A 16,820-nucleotide genomic window follows, 5' to 3' on the forward strand; every position below is an offset into this window, starting at 1 on the left:
GTTCCCTTGCTCCTCCTAGTAATTGTTACACACGCTTGTCTAGTTGAGACAGCATAAGTACAGTTGGGCCGTGTCCAGGTCCTGTCTATACCCCAACTGCATCTCAGTGCTTCTGGAGCACTGTCATGTCGGGGGAGCCCTCTGATCGAGCCCCTTGATATTCTGCATCTCTGCAAGCACATGCCCTATGCCTGTGTGCCCATAAATTTATCCAAACCTTTTCAGAATCAACTGCTGCTTGCAACTTCCAAAACCTGAATCTGGTCCACAGATGTATTCTCTTTAGCCCACTTGACGTTTAAAAAAATTTTTGAGCCAATATTTATAAAGATTGGGCTATTTTGCTTAAAACATTTGCTACCTCTTGGTAAGTTGGGGGATAGTTTCTCTTGAAAAGCTGGAGGATCTGGTCCAATAGCGAGCCTGCGTCTTTGTCCAGCTGCAGTTGCTGCAGTGGTGTAGCAGCCATCCCTTTAGACAGGGCCCAGCACTCTTGAAGTACATGCTTTTCTACTCTAGAGAGGCCCCTTGGACTCATTTCCATAAGCTGGTGGCATCCAGCTAATGCAGAAAGGATTTGTAGATTAACTGGAGGAGCCAGTGAAACAAGAAGGGCGAGGGCTGGAAGGAAGCCCAGTGGTCCTGAAGCCTGCCTGCCTGCCTGCCTGCCTGCCTGCCTGCCTTTCTACTCTTTTGTGTCTGGTGTCCTGGCACCCTCTGGTGGTTAGGGCAATGCCCAAGTGGATGCTTGAGCTTTCTGCCTGGACTATTGCAGCGGTTTCCTAACCAGTGTCTCCAAGCAGGCTCCACCTGAGTGACCTCGGCACGCATCTTTAGTAACTTCACTTACATTCTGTGCCTCCTCTGCTAGGAAACATCCAGTGGTTCCTCATAGCCTAAAGCAGCAGTGCTCAAACATTTTAATCGTAGGATCCCTTTTTATTCTTAAAAATTATTGAGGACCCTAAAGAGTGTGAATTCCATGTCCTTTCCCCCAAAGAGTCACATGTTTCTGTTGAACAGGATGGTGGATGTTGGTGGCCAACGATCTGAAAGACGGAAATGGATTCACTGCTTTGAGAGTGTCACCTCCATTATTTTTTTGGTTGCTCTGAGTGAATACGACCAGGTCCTGGCTGAGTGTGACAATGAGGTATGCTGGGTGAGGAATTCAGTTAGCTGCGGAAGACAGAAACCTATTTCTGCAGTTTGCAAGAAGCCAGCCAGCTCTGGCATTAGACCCTATCCCTTAGGTTAAATCGCCTCGCTCTACAAAGTGAAGTCTGTGGGCTAACAGCACAGGCGTGAGTCACCTGCGTGCTTGTTAGAAATGCACACCTTCTGAATCAACCCAGACCGAATAAATCAGGATCTTTAAGATCCCAGGTAATTTGAGAATCACTAACCTAGAATCCTGGTTCTTAGACTTAGGTGTACACTAAAATCCCCAAGGGACCTGAAAGAAAAACCTGGCAGCTGGGGCCAACCCCAGAGATTAATTTAATTGGTGCTGTGTGTGACCTGAGCTTGGGGATCTAATCTAATGCACTACAAAGGGTAGAGCCACTCAAAACCATGGGTCTCAGCCTTGGCTGCATATTTTTAAAAAAAAATCTTTAGGACCCTATAGTAGAGATTCCTATTTCCTGGTTTTGAGTTGGGGGTATCTTCACTAAGCCCCCTGGGGGCTTAGTTGAACAACACTCTTTCTAATAAACTTCATCTGAGAACAGGCTTCCCAACCTCCATGGCCCATGGCACTCCTGAATTAGGTCCCGAGCTGAGTTGGCATGGGGAGTGGTTGCCATACGCTTGGAGCTGCCCTGGGCCCGCCTGGGATAGCATCTGCCCTTTGCTTCCCCTGGAAGGGACTTGCTCAGGGCAGCTGGGGCTGATCCACCCCAGTCAGCCATTCAGTGTCCTCTGCAGAGCTGCCGTGACGCTGGCTGGGTGAACTCCATTAGCTGGATCTGCCTGGAAAGTGAGGAGAACCATCCCAGTCACTTCTTTGTGAGGTTGGGGGTATTTTCTGTGTGATAACCATTGTCTTTTCCCCTACCCTTTGCACAAGACCTCTTGACCTTTTACAATAGAAATATCTCTTGCTTGTAGGGCATGAAAGTAAATCAATAAAGAATTCTTTCCAGGATTAGGCAATAATTATGAACAGATTCTATCTGGTATTTCTTGAGAGCAGACATTTCTCTGAGGAGCACAGTTACATTAGCTTATTAGTGGAGGATTAGCCCATTTACTAGTGTCACTGTGCAAAGAAGAATAGAAATCTTGGCGGCTGCCCAGCTCTTCCAGTGGAGAGATTTTTTTGAAAAGCAAAGGTATTGAGTTACCAATATGAAAAATTAGCTCCAAATTTGTCTCAGGAATTGCCTAGGACATTTCTCGGGAAACTCAAAGGATTAGTCAGGTGCGCAAGGGGTAAGTACCTTACCTTGATGTGCCTAGAAATTAAATATTTTCTCCTCTCTGAAAAATCCTAGGTATCTGGGGAAAAAAAATCCTAGGTTGCCACTCCAGACTTTTCCATCCTAGTTGTAGATGTGTGTTGCATCCACGCACTATGCCGTATAGGAATTGTTTTTTCATATGTTGTATTTCCTTGGAGATCATTATTGATAAGATTATAATAAATTTTAAAGAAGCTTTAAAAACAAGTGAGATATTACCTTTCTGGTAGTAGATTCCAGAATTGGTCTCCAGAAACGTACTAAGTAGGATAACGGGCCCAGGAGTTTGGGAGTTGTAGGAATAGAAATTTAGGGCATGTCCCTCTGGAGCCAGTGCGCTGGGCTTTCGTGTTTCTCAGTCTAAAGGAAGGAAGGAAAGTGTTTCTTTCCTCTTAGAAATACTTGAGAGCGGAATGCTAGCTAGAACAGTTATTTGTCACCAGATGAGATTTGTATGCACCCTGTCTGCTTTCCATAAATTAGGATCATTTAATATTTTCTTGCCAGTGTCTAATGTCCAGAAATGATTACTGTCCTTCTACATAGCTTCCACTAGATTGTACTATTATACAGTCTTGGAAAAGTACTTAAATTCTGTGAACAATAGTATGCTCACCTGTAAAATGGGGACCTGTTCCCCTTGGGGAGCTCGCCTGTGTTACACACGTGTCAAGCATGGTGCAGGGCAGGTGCTCAGGAGCGTTAGTTCCACAGGAGAGGAGATCCGGAAGGGGGTGATTAATGAGAGGGTGGGGACCAGGGAAATAGCAGTCGGAGACCCCACTTGCTCAGCAGCCTAAGCAAGGACAGCGACCTGGAGACGGCAGCTGGGTAAGAGGAGGGCAGATGGGTGGAGCCAGCGATTTGGTATGTTGTTCCCAAAGCGTTGCTTTTCTTTCTAATGTATCCTAAGTCTCTTGTTTTTCACTTAGAACCGCATGGAAGAAAGCAAAGCCTTATTTAAAACCATCATCACCTACCCCTGGTTTCTGAACTCATCGGTGATTTTGTTTTTAAACAAGAAGGATCTTTTGGAAGAGAAAATCATGTACTCTCATCTAATTAGCTATTTTCCAGAATACACCGGTAAGTAAGTGTCCATCTTGCTGACCTGGCCTCCCTGGCATCAGTTCAGAGTTCTCAGCATGGCTCATAGGGGCCTCCCTGATCTGCCTCTAATGGACTTTCTCACCATTCCCCACCTCTGAATGGAAGCTCCAGTTGAATCACTGTGTGTTTTCACCTCAGCACCTCCGCACACGCCTCTCCCAATGCCTGGAATACACTGCCAGCTCCTTTGCTAACTCCACTTTGTTCTCTGAGACCCAGCTCAGGCACTTCCTCCTTTGGGAAGTCCACCCCCATCCACTGTAGGTGCAACCCCTCATGCTCCCTTGGGGGCCTGGGCTTGCCTTGCTCTGTCTCGGCCTTCAGCTCTCACCCCAGTCAGATCCTGAGGGCAGAGACTGTGCCTGACTCACCTTTGCACTTCCAGGGCCAGTCAGAGCACCTGGCACTTCTGATGTGTAAGGTGAAGTGTGGCAGCCCCTTTACCAGACACAGGGTAGACGCTGAAGTTATCTATATGACCTATCCAAGGCGGGAGAGTTTATGCCCTATTGCTAATTATTTCTGGTGCAGAAACGTTACCAAGTTTGACATTGATATTTAGAGGAGTAGTGTTTAAGCACTCTCCTTTTTCCCTTTATTCACCACGTTGCCGTGTAGTATACAGCTCTCAAGCTTTAGAGTCAGACTTGGGTGACCAGTTATGTTAGTCCCCATATTCTTTCTCTTTGCTCTCCTAGTTCACTTAAGAATTACCTCTTCAAAAGTGGTCCAAATCAGAAAATTAAATTAGGTCACTATTTTTCAACAAATCTCCTTAAAGTATGATTTTTCCATACCAGGGGACACTTTAAAATACTCTTTTGCAGGTTCATAATAAGGTATAATAAAAATAGTGTCCCAGGTAAATGAGTCTCTAGAGATAAGATGGCTCAAAGAAGGATTCCAAATAAGAACAAGAGTACATTGAAAATGATTTTGGGAGGACCTGGTGGTGAGTTGGGATCTTTCTTTTTTATTCCTCTAACTGCCCTCATGACTAGGACCAAAGCAAGATGTCAAAGCTGCCAGAGACTTTATCCTGAAGCTCTATCAAGATCAGAATCCTGACAAAGAGAAAGTCATCTATTCCCACTTCACATGTGCTACAGACACAGAGAATATCCGCTTTGTGTTTGCTGCTGTGAAAGACACAATTCTACAACTAAACCTGAGGGAATTCAACCTAGTTTAAAAGCTGCTGCCCACTCCTCACCCAGGCCAGAAAACCGGATTTGCAAGCTCCTCGTGTTTTTATTTGTAAGTGCTTCTGACATCACCCGGCCCAGCCCAGAGGTGGCACCAAGTCCATCATGCCGGCTACAGGGATGGGGATGGGTGATGGAGCGGAGCTTGTAAGTCTTTATTCCCAAATTGTTTTTACATTTCTTTTCTTGACTTTAGACTGTAAGATTTTTGTGTAATTTTTGAATTTGATATTTTATAGAATTTTTAAGAACCACTGTGATTTACGCTTTTGTTTTTTTTAATTGAAGTGTATGTAAGAATAGCCATTAAAAAAATCACATAACAGAGGACTCAATTTATAGGTCATGCTTTGAGACCTCTAGGATTATCCTTTTTTTACCTAAATCTTGTAATTGAGTGTTTTTCTCTCTTCATGCTGCAGTATGCCTTTAACATGCAACCAGAGACTTTTTTTAAAAAACAGTTGGTTCTTCTTTATGTTAACTTTCTAAGTCAAATTAATGACAGTATCAGTACCTCTAATTTAGTTTTGCCACAATTTGATCACTATGGAACCAAAGTTGACATAAGATAAATGGGCTAGATAGTATATATGTTGTATTGGTGAAAAATGTGTGTGTGTGTGTGTGTGTGTATATATATATATATATATATATATATATATATATATATATATATATATCCAGTGTAAATGACCAGGTCTTATAAACTTATGAAATAAGTTTAAAAACCCAACTTGTTTAACAAATGTAATGTAAGCCCTGCCAAAGGTCTGATGGCCACCACAGATTTGCTGTTTGAACCATGTATGCTGTGCCTTTCTGAGGCGGCTAAGAATATACCATTTTTCCATTAGCATTGGATTATGTTGTGTTTCCTTGAGCTCATGGTTAATTGATAGTTATGCTCCTAAAAAGAAGAATGCTGTGACTTTAATAGTTAATAACTCAGAAACTTTCTAAATGTCCTTAGAGGGGAGGAAAAATAATTTTCCCTCCACCCTTCTAGGTTCTTGGCTGAGACCTCACCCCTGTAATACAAGATTAACAGGAGAAAAGTAACAGAAGTCTAACAAACACCATTTATACCTCCTGTATACATGGGAGCTACCCTGGAAAACTGAGTTTAACTCCCCTGAAATGGCCCAAGCCATCACCTTAAATACCTTCTTCAGCTAAAGACACAAGAAAAATAGATAGATGGAGGAGGAGGGAAGGTCAGTTATGGGAGGTTAACAGGTAAAGCACAGTAAAAGAGGGTAAGGCTGTTTTGCAGAATTAAGTTGGGCACCTTCTCCATTGATAAAGAGTTTCTTGTCATTTAGAGTCACCCTTCTCTTCTAGGTACAGAGAGGGAGACACGCTTAAAATGGAGAGTTCCCTTATAAATGTAAATTTCCCTTACAATAGGTTTTCAGAGCTTTTCCTGTGTCTGTTGTTTCTTAAAAATAATCACCAAAAAGCACATGAACAGATGCTAAATCAAAACTACAATGAGATATCATCTCACACCAGTCAGAATGGCCATCATCAAAAAATCTACAAACAACAAATGCTGGAGAGGGTGTAGAGAAAAGGGAAGCCTCTTGCACTGTTGGTGGGAATGTAAATTGGTACAGCCACTATGGAGAACAGTATGGAGAGTCCTTAGAGAACTAAAAATAGTTACCATATGACCCAGCAATACCACTCCTGGGCATATATCTATCTGGAGAAAACCATAATTCAAAAAGACACATGCACCCCAATGTTCGTGGCAGCACTATTTACAATAGCCAAGACAGGGAAGCAACCTAAATGTCCATCGACAGAGGAATGGATAAAGAAGATGTGGTACATATATACAATGGAATATTACTCAGCCATTAAAAAGAATGAAATAATGCCATTTGCAGCAACATGGATGGACCTAGAGATTGTCATACTAAGTGAAGTAAGTCAGAAAGAGAAAGACAAATATATAATATCGCTTATATGTGGAATCTAAAAAAACGGTACAAATGAACTTATTTACAAAACAGAAATAGAGTCACAGATGTAGAAAACAAACTTATGGTTACCAAGTTGGGGGGAGGGATTAAATTGGGAGATTGGCATTGACACATATACAGTACTATATATAAAATAAATAGATAACTAATAGGAACCTACTCTATAGCACAGGGAACTCTACTCAATACTCTGTGATGGCCTATTTGGGAAAAGAATCTAAGTAACTAACTAAACTAACTAACAATAATCAGCTCAAAGTAATCCTTATACTGAAGAAGCAAATTTTGGGGTGGCATATTCTGTTCCTGTTCAGTCCTGTCTTTGCAAGCTCAATGAGGGACTTCCCTGGTGGTCCAGTGGGTAAGACTCCATGCTCCCAATGCAGGGGGTCCAGGTTCAATCCCTGGTCAGGGAGCTAGATCCCGCATGCATGCCACAACTATGAAGTCCACATGCCACAACTAAGAAGCCCATATGCCGCAACTAAAGATCCTGCATGCCACAACGAAGATCCCCCATGCTGCAACATCCCAATGCAGGGGGCCAAGGTTCAATCCCTGGTCGGGGAACTAGATCCCACATGCATGCCGCAACTAAGAAGTCCACATGCCACAACGAAGACCCAGCACAGCCAAAGTAAATAAATAAATAAATAATAAATTAATTAAAAAAAAAAGTTCAATGAAGTTTCACAGTCTAGAAGCTAAGTTGATAGAGGAGTGCTCTATTATTTCATTGAACCAACCTCTTAATCTCGAGGATAGGTCAGCTCAGTTAAACGGTTGTGTCTCATTTCAGGAGCTGGTGTTGCAGGTGGGGTCCCAAAGTTAGCCTTATACGGTGCAAGCAATTGGGTATTTAATAAGAGGCATGTCTATGGAAACAGGAGAAAAACAAAAGTTAGTGGTTGGGTCAAATTATAAACTCAGCCTGAGTCCTGAAGGCCGCCAGTCAGATTTCTAGACGTTGGGGTTGAAGCATATTCTGCAATTTGAATTTGTCTGATGTCATCGGATGTTCAGATAAACTTCCTGAGTGGTCCATACAGCAACAGGCACAAAGATGATCTAAACGTGAGCCGCTGGGGTCATTTCTCTGAACTTTATGTCAATCCATTCACATTCAGTTTGCAGGGTTTTGGGAAATAACTTTTGCAAAAGCAAAACAATAACTTTCATAAATGACAAAAGACTTAAAAACAGCCATGGTTAAAGATATAATGAGCCTTTGTTATAATGCAATTGACAAGGAAATATGGTTATGTCTGTGACATACATTTTAAGATAATAACGAATTACAAGTGATAATATTATATCAGGACATATCAGATTTCTAGGAACTTCATACAATTTGTTCTTAGTGATTCCAAGTCAAAAGAGTGGAAGAAAATTGGAAACGTTAGTTTGAAGAGATGTAGCCAGATTATTTGAGGAAAGTAGGATAATTCAGGATCTAGTCCAGTTTACAGGAAAATAATGAAACGTCAGACAGTTAACAGGACTAGAACCTGATATCCACAAGAGTATATTATTTATGGAAGCATCATTTTTCTCTCTACAATCACCCACATTTTTACCAAAGGAGAAGATTTCCATTCCAACTGAGATGGAAATAAAAACATTACTATGTTCTGGAGCTTTAGGGTTTAGTACAATTTACCTTTGTAAAGTCTGTATAAAGTATTCAGCAAAGGTCTGCGAATGCTCTCCTTGAGTGTACAGTTCAACCTTGGACCAGTTCACTCTTGATTCTATCATCCTCTGAACACTAACCTCCACTGATCCATTTCCTGATCATTTGCGGGAGAGCCTGGGAGAAATTCTGGTCATCTGTTTCCTTGGTTGGGGGTGGGGTGGGGTGGGGGGGTGGTCCACTAGGGGGCTGTCTGGCTTCTCTGATAACTGCAGTATAATTATGGGTGGGAAGAATACCCCTGAGCATCCAGTCAAGGTCCTTGTGAGTGAGGTTGTGAATGGCCACTGATCTTTCTAACTCTTCTCTAAATCTGGTAGGATCTTCTGAAAGTGCAGGCAAAAGGGGCTTTGTAATTTTACCTTGTTAAAAGAGTCCCTAAGGCTAGACACCATACTCCTTTGTGTCCTCTTTTCAATTTGATCTTTCCACAGGTACTAATAAGACAATTCCTTAGAATGAGAATTTTTTTTCAATTTTATAAAAGTTTCCAATTGGAAATTTTTTTTCCAATTTTATAAAAGCTTTTCCAGTTCAAAAGATCCATCATCTTGTCATTGATGAGTAGGATCTTCAATGGTATATTAATCTCAATAGCAACTCAAACCAATATGGCTTTTTATGGCTTAACCGTGGATGCAAGAGGTGTCCCCTAGGAGAGTGCAAAAGCCTGACTCTCATAATATCAAGAAAGTTCACTCCCAGAGTTAGCCTAAGAAAGCAAAGACCTTCTTTGTCACAGGTGGTAGGAATGGTGTACTGAAAACAATCTCTCACATTTTCTGTGAGAACATGAAACACCTCCAGTCACAAACCTGCTAATCTGTAATACCAGGCAAGACACTACTGGAATGGGGCTTTTCCACCACTAACAAGACAACAGAGGTTGAGACGCCAAAGGCCCCTTATGGACCAGGACCCCTTTAGACAAACTCCCCTGAGAGCTGGCACAGTGGGACAAAGAGAATATGTTTCGAATTGCCATCCTATAGTGGCTGCCAGATACAGGCTGATACTAGCATCTTCCAGCTGGTGATGACTAGAGAGAGTTTTCTTACTAGTCAAAAAGCCAAGCTCTCAACACAAAAAACAAGATGAAAGGAAAACCTTATCTGACCTATGGTTCTCCTCCTTATGACAAATGACACAAAAGACAGAGACAACGTAAGACAGTGACCATCTATGGAAGGGAAAGGATCAACAGAAAACAAGAGTGCTTATAACAAAATCTTTACCAGAGTCTTTATGCTCAAGGAACTAATTCACACAAATATTTTCTTCTGTGAATCTAAATTTGGAAAGAATAAGGTGAAATTTCCCCTTCCTCTCTCTACTGGGCCTTATAGACAGAGATCCGAGAGAGGTGACTTTGGTAAGAATTCTTACCCTTTGCTGGCTTCTGCCAGTTTTCCAGGTTCCTATCTTCAGGCTCCGGAAGAAGTACAGTGTTTCAGCAGATCCCATCATGGGTCGCCAAACTGTCAGTGAGGAAAAAAAATTTTCCCTCTACCATTCTAGGTTGTTGGCTGAGACCCCACCCCTGTAATAAAAGACAGATTAACAGGAGAAAAATAAATAGAAAACAAATAACACGTATACCTCCTGTATACATGGCGGAGACCCTGGAAAACTAACTCCCCCAAATAGCCCAAGCCATCATCTTAAATTCCTTTTTCAGCTAAAGACACAAGAAAAATGTTGGGAGGTGGAGAAGGCCAGTTATGGGAAGTTACTAGGAAAAACACAGTAAACAGAGTAAGGTTGTTACGCAGATTTAAGTTGGGTATCTTCTCCACTGATAAAAGTTTCTTGTGATTTACAGTCATCCTTCTCTTCCTGGCAGAGATTAGAAGACACACTTACAAATAAAAATTTCTCTTATAAATGTAAATGTCTCTTACAAATGAGTAACTTCTACTAGATTTTTAGAGCTTTTCTTCTGTCTGTTTCTTAAAAATAATCCGCTCAAAATAATCCTTATGCCAAAGAGGCCCATTTTGGGATGGCATATTCTGCTCCCCTTCATCCTCCTTTTTGAGGCAAGTCTATTCATCATCGCATTGAGGTTCCCTTAGTAGCTGGCTCAGTAAAGCAGAAGCAGAATCACCTGGGAAGTGCAGAGTGCTTCAAATCAAAGGCCCAAGATGGTTTTGTTTCTGCTTTTTATGTGAAGGTGTGTACACACATATAAATACACATACACACGTAAGCACATCATTCAGAGATTTAAGATGTGACGTGTTTTATCACCAGTCTACAAAATGTACCCAGATTAGTTACATATGTTATGGAACAATCAGCATTCCTGTAACTGCAGTAAGCCTTTGTCAGCCACTTAGGATAGTCAGGTTCTCATTCTGTTGGAACACTTCCAAGTGTGAAGCTATTGAAGAAGAGAAGAACATCTATGCTGGAAAAGAAAGAAATTATGCTTATAAGAAGCTAGTGATTCTACAATAGTAATATTAAGCTTTAAAAGCTAAACTTCACTCAAGAAATGAAGGCAAAAGCAACTTTTTGTGGAACCTGACAATGATATTAAAATTTTATCTAGAACAGTAACAGTCCAGGAATAGCCAAGACAATTTTGCACAAGAAAACAAAGAATGGGAGACATGGAAGCAGGTGCCAATTGCTGCCCCTGCTGTTCCGGGAGTGCATGGGCTGCCACCACCACTAAGAAACACAGGAGCAAATGCCAATTGCTGCCCCCACTATCCTGGGGGCATGGGGGCCACTGCTGCCACTGGAAGACCCATGAACAGGGGCTGATTGCTGCCTCCGCCCTACTGGGAGCACACACGGGTCACCGCACCTGCACACCCCATATAATCAAACCCCATACCCACTGGGTAGGTGACCCACAAACTGGAAAATAATTATATCACAGAGGTTCTCCCACAGGAGTGAGAGTTCTGAGCCCCACGTCAGGCTCCCCAGCCTGAGGGTCCGGCATCAGGAGGAGGAGTCCCCAGAGCATTTAGCTTTGAAGGCCAGTGGGGCTTGAGTGCAGGAGCTCCACAGGACTGAGGGAAACAGAGACTCCACCACTCTTGGAGGGCACACACAAGTTTTCACGTGCACTGGGACCCAGCACAAAGCAGTGACTTCATAGGAGCCTGGGCTAGACCTACCTGCAGGTATTGGAGGGTCTCCTGAAGAGGTGGGGGTTGATTGTGGCTCTCTCTGTGCAAGGACACCTGTGGTGAAGGACCCAGGGAATACTGATTGGCGTGAGCTCTCCCAGAGGTCACCATTTTGGCACCAAGAAGTGGTCCCACCCTACAGCCTGCAGGCTCTAGTGCTGGGAAGCCTCAGGCCAAACAACTAGCACTCGTGGGGGGGAGACATAGCCCCACCCATCAGCAGACAGGCAGCCTAATGTTGTACTGAGCTCACAGCCACCTCTAAACACACTCCTTGACACATTTCTGCCCACCAGAGGGAAAAGACCCACCTCCATGCACCAGTGGGCAGGTGCCAGTCCCTCCTACCAGGAAGCCTGCACAAGCCCCTAAATCAATCTCACCCACTGGGGGGCAGACACCAGAAGCAAGAGGAACTACAATCCTGCAGCCTGAGGAAAGAAGACCAAAAACACAGAAAGTTAGACAAAATGAAATGGCAGAGAAACATATTCCAGACAAACGAACAAGATAAAACCCCGGAAGAACAACTAAGTGAATTGGAGATAGGCAATCTATTTGAAAAACAATCCAAGGTAATGATAGTAAAGATGACCCAAGATCTTGGAAAAGAATGGAGGCACAGACCAAGAAGATACAAGAAATGTTTAACAAAGAGCTAGAAGATTTAAAGAACAAACAGATGAACAATACAATAATTGAAATGAAAAATACACTAGAATGAATCAATAGCAGAATAAATGAGACAGAAGAACAAATAAGTGAGCTGAAAGAGTGGTGGGAATCACTGCTACAGAACAGTATGAAGAAAGAAGAATGAAAAGAAATGAGGACAGTCTAAGAGACTTCTGGGACAACATTAAACACACCGACATTCCCATTACAGGGGTCCCAGAAGAGAAGAGAGAGAGAAAGAACCTGAGAAAATATTTGAAGAGATTATAACTAAAAACTTCCCTAACATTGGAAAGGGAACACTCAACTCAAGTCCACGAAGTGCAGAGTCCCATACAGGATAAACCCAAGGAGGAACATGTCGAGACACATATATTAGTAAAACTGACAAAAATTAAAGACAAAGAGAAAATGTTAAAAGCAACAAGGGAAAAGCAACAAATAAGAAACAAGGGAATCCCCATAAGGTTATCAGCTGATTTTTTCAGCAGAAACTCTGCAGGCCAGAAGGGAGTAGCACTATATATTTAAGTGATACAAGGGAAAAACCTACAACCAAGACTAATCTACCCAGCAAGGCTCTTGTTCAGATTTGACAGAGAAATGAAAAGCTTTACAGACAATCAAAAGCTAAGAGAATTCAGCACCACCAAACCAGCTTTACAACAAATGCTAAAGGAACTTCTCTAGGCAGAAAAGAAAAGGCCACAACTAGAAACAAGAAAATTACGAATGGGAAAGCTCACCGGTAAAGGCAAACATACAGTAAACGTAGGAAATCATTCACACACAAATTTATCAAAACCAGCAATCCTGAGGAGAGTACAAATGCAGGGTACAGGAAATGCATTTGATATTAAGAGATGAGCAACTTAAAACAATCTTGTTTATATACAGACTGCTATATCAAAACCTCATGGGAACAGCAAACCAAAAACCTACAATAGATACACATACAAAAAAGAAAAAGCAATCCAAACACAACACAAAAGATAGTCATCAAATCACAAGAGAAAAAAAGAGGAAGGGAAGAAAAAAGACCTACAAAAACAAATCCAAAACAATTAACAAAATGGCAATAAGAACATACATATGATAATTACTTTAAAGGAAAATGGATTAAATGCTCCAACCAAAAGACACAGGCTGGCTGAATGGACATGAAAACAAGACCTGTATATATGCTGTCCACAAGAGACCCACTTTAGATCTAGGGACATATACAGACTGAAAGCGAGGGGATGGATAAAGGTATTCCATGCAAATGGAAATCAAAAGAAAGCTGGAGTAGCAATACTCATATCAGACAAAATAGACTTTAAAATGAAGATTTATAAGAGACAAAGAAGGACACTGCATGATGATAAAGGGATCAATCCAAGAAGACGATCTAACACTTGTAAATATATATATGCACCCAGCATAGGAGCACCCCAATATATAAGGCAAATGCTAACAGCCATAAAAGGAGAAATCAACAGTAACACAATAAAACTGGGGGACTTTAACACCCCACTTACATCAATGGACAGATCATCCAGATAGAAAATCAATAAGGAAACACAGGCCTTAAATGACACATTAGACCCAGGGGATTAATTGATATTTATAGAACATTCCATCCAAAAGCAGCAGAATACACATTCTTCTCAAGTGCACATGGAACATTCTCCAGGATAGATCACATTCTGGGCCACACAGCAAGCCTTGAGTAAATTTAAGAAAACTGAAATCATATCAAGCATCTTTCTCGACCACAACACTATGAGATTAGAAATCAATCACAAGAAAAAAACTGTAAAAAACACCAACATGAGGAGGCTAAACAATATGTTACTAAACAACCAATGGATCACTGAAGAAATCAAAGAGGAAATCAAAAAATACCTAAAGACAAATAACAATGAAAATACGACACTACAAAACCTATGGGATGTAGCAAAAGCAGTTCTAAGAGGGAAGTTTATAGCAATAAAATCTTACCTCAGGAAACAAGAAAAATCTCAAACAACCTAACCTTACACCTAAAGCAACTAGAGAAAGAAGAACAAACAGAACCCACAGTTAGTAGAAGGAAAGAAACCATGAAGATCAGAGCAGAAATAAATGAAATAAAGAAGAAGAAAACAATAGAAAAGTCAATGAAACTAAAAGCTGGTTCTTCAAAAAGATAAATGAAATTGATAAACCTTTAGCCAGACTCATAAAAAAAGGGAGAGGGCTCAAATCAATAAAATTAGAAATGAAAAGAAGTTACAACTGAAACTACAGAAATACAAAGGATCATAAGAGACTACTACAAGCAACAATATGCCAATAAAATGGCCAACCTGGAAGAAATGGACAAATTCTTAGAAAGGTACAACCTTCCAAGACTGAACCAGGAAGAAATAGAAAACATGAACAGACCAATCACAAGTACTGAAATTGAAACTGAGATTTAAAAAACTTCCAACAGACAAAAGTCCAGGACCAGATGGCTTCACAGGTGAATTCTATCAAACATTTAGAGAAGAGTTAACACCTACACTTCTGAAACTCTTCCAAAAAATTGCAGAGGAAGGAACACTCCCAAACTCACTCTATGAAGCCACCATCACCTTCATACCAAAACCAAGCAAAGATACCACAAAAAAAGAAAATTACAGGCCAATATCACTGATGAACATAGATGCAAAAATCCTCAGCAAAATACTAGCAAACCAAATCCAACAATACATTAAAAGGATCATACACCATGATCAAGTGGGGTTTATCCCAGGGATGCAAGGATTCTTCATTATCCACAAATCAATCAGTGTTATATACCACATTAATAGACTGAAAAATAAGAACCATATGATCATTTCAGTGGATGCAAAAAAACCTTTTGACAAAATTCAACACCCATTTATGATAAAAACTCTCCAGAATGTGGGCATAGAGGGAACCTACCTCAACATAATAAAGACCATATATGCCAAGCCCACAGCTAACATCATTCTCAACGGTGAAAATCTGAAAGCATTTCCTCTAAGACAGGAACTAGACAAGGATATCCACTGTTGCCACTTTTATTCAACATAGTTTTTGAAGTCCTAGGCACAGCAATCATAGAAGAAAAAGAAATAAAAGGAATCCAAATTGGAAAAGAAGAAGTAACTCTGTCTCTGTTTGCAGATGACATGATACTATACATAGAAAATCCTAAAGATGTTACCAGAAAACTACTAGAACTCATCAATGAATTCAGTGAAGTTGCAGGATACAAAATTAATACACAGAAATCTTTTGTATTCCTATACACTAAGAATGAAAGAGCAGAAAAAGAGAAATTAAGGAAACAGTCCCATTTACCATCACATCAAAAAGAATAAAATACATAGAAATAAACCTACCTAAGGAGGCAAAAGACCTGTACTCTGAAAACTATAAGACATTGATGAAAGAAATCGAAGATGCTACAAACAGATGGAAAGATACACCATGTTCTTAGATTGGAAGAATCAATATTGTCAAAATGACTATACTACCCAAGACAATCTACAGATTCAATGCAATCCCTATCAAATTACCAATAGCATTTTTCACAGAACTAGAACAAAAAATTTTTAATTTGTATGGAAACACAAAAGACCCCGAATAGCCAAAGTAATCCTGAGAAAGAAATATGGAGCTGGAGGATTCAGACTCCCTGACTTCAGGCTATACTGCAAAGCTACACTAATCAAAGCAGTATGGTACTGGCACAAAAACAGAAATCAGATCAATGGACCAGGATAGAAAGCCCAGAAATAAACTGATGCACCTACGGTCAATCTACAACAAAGGAGGCAAGAATATACAATGGAGAAAAGACAGTCTTTTCAATAAGTGGTGCTGGGAAAACTGGACAGCTATGTGTAAAATAATGAAATTAGAACATTCTCTAGTACCATACAAAATAAACTCAAAATGGATTAAAGACCTAAATGTAAGGCCGGACACTATAAAACTCTTAGAGGAAAACATAGGCACAACAATCTTTGACATAAATCTCAGCAAGATCTTTTTCGATCCACCTCCCAGAGTAATGAAAATAAAAACAAAAATAAACAAATGGGACCTAACTAAACTCAAAAGCCTTTGCACAGCAAAGGAAACCACAAACAAAATGAAAAGTCAACCTACAGAATGGGAGAAAATATTTGCAAACGAAGCGACCAACAAGGGCTTCATCTCCAAAATATACAAACAGCTCATGCAGCTCTATATCAAAAAACAAACAACCCAATCAAAAAATGGCAAAAGATCTAAACAGACATTTCTCCAAAGAAATGTCATACAGATGGCCAACAAACACATGAAAAGATGCTCAACATCACTAATTATTAGAGAAATGCAAATCAAAACTACAATGAGGTATCACCTCACACGGGTCAGAATGGCCATCATCAAAAAGTCTCTGAACAATAAATGCTGGAGAGGGTGTGGAGAAAAGGGAACCTTCCTACATTGTTGGTGGGACTGTAAAACTGGTACAACCACTATGGAGAACCGTATGGAGGTTCCTTAAA

The 16,820-nt window shown here is 40.8% G+C and overlaps 1 protein-coding gene across 1 annotated transcript in view; it reads left to right on the forward strand.

Annotated features, from left to right (window-relative positions):
* Positions 1-5,636, forward strand: part of GNA14 (G protein subunit alpha 14) — a 194,801-nt gene extending 189,165 nt beyond the window's left edge. The window contains exons 5-7 of the mRNA XM_082471077.1: positions 1,024-1,153; positions 3,398-3,551; positions 4,577-5,636. Coding sequence (XP_082327203.1) covers positions 1,024-1,153; positions 3,398-3,551; positions 4,577-4,767 — 475 coding nt within the window. The 3' untranslated portion in view covers positions 4,768-5,636. The remainder of the gene's footprint in view (positions 1-1,023; positions 1,154-3,397; positions 3,552-4,576) is intronic.
* Positions 5,637-16,820: the final 11,184 nt, after the last annotated feature.

This window comes from Balaenoptera physalus, assembly GCF_965194825.1.
Source record: "Balaenoptera physalus genome assembly, chromosome: 7".
Taxonomy (NCBI): domain Eukaryota; kingdom Metazoa; phylum Chordata; class Mammalia; order Artiodactyla; family Balaenopteridae; genus Balaenoptera; species Balaenoptera physalus.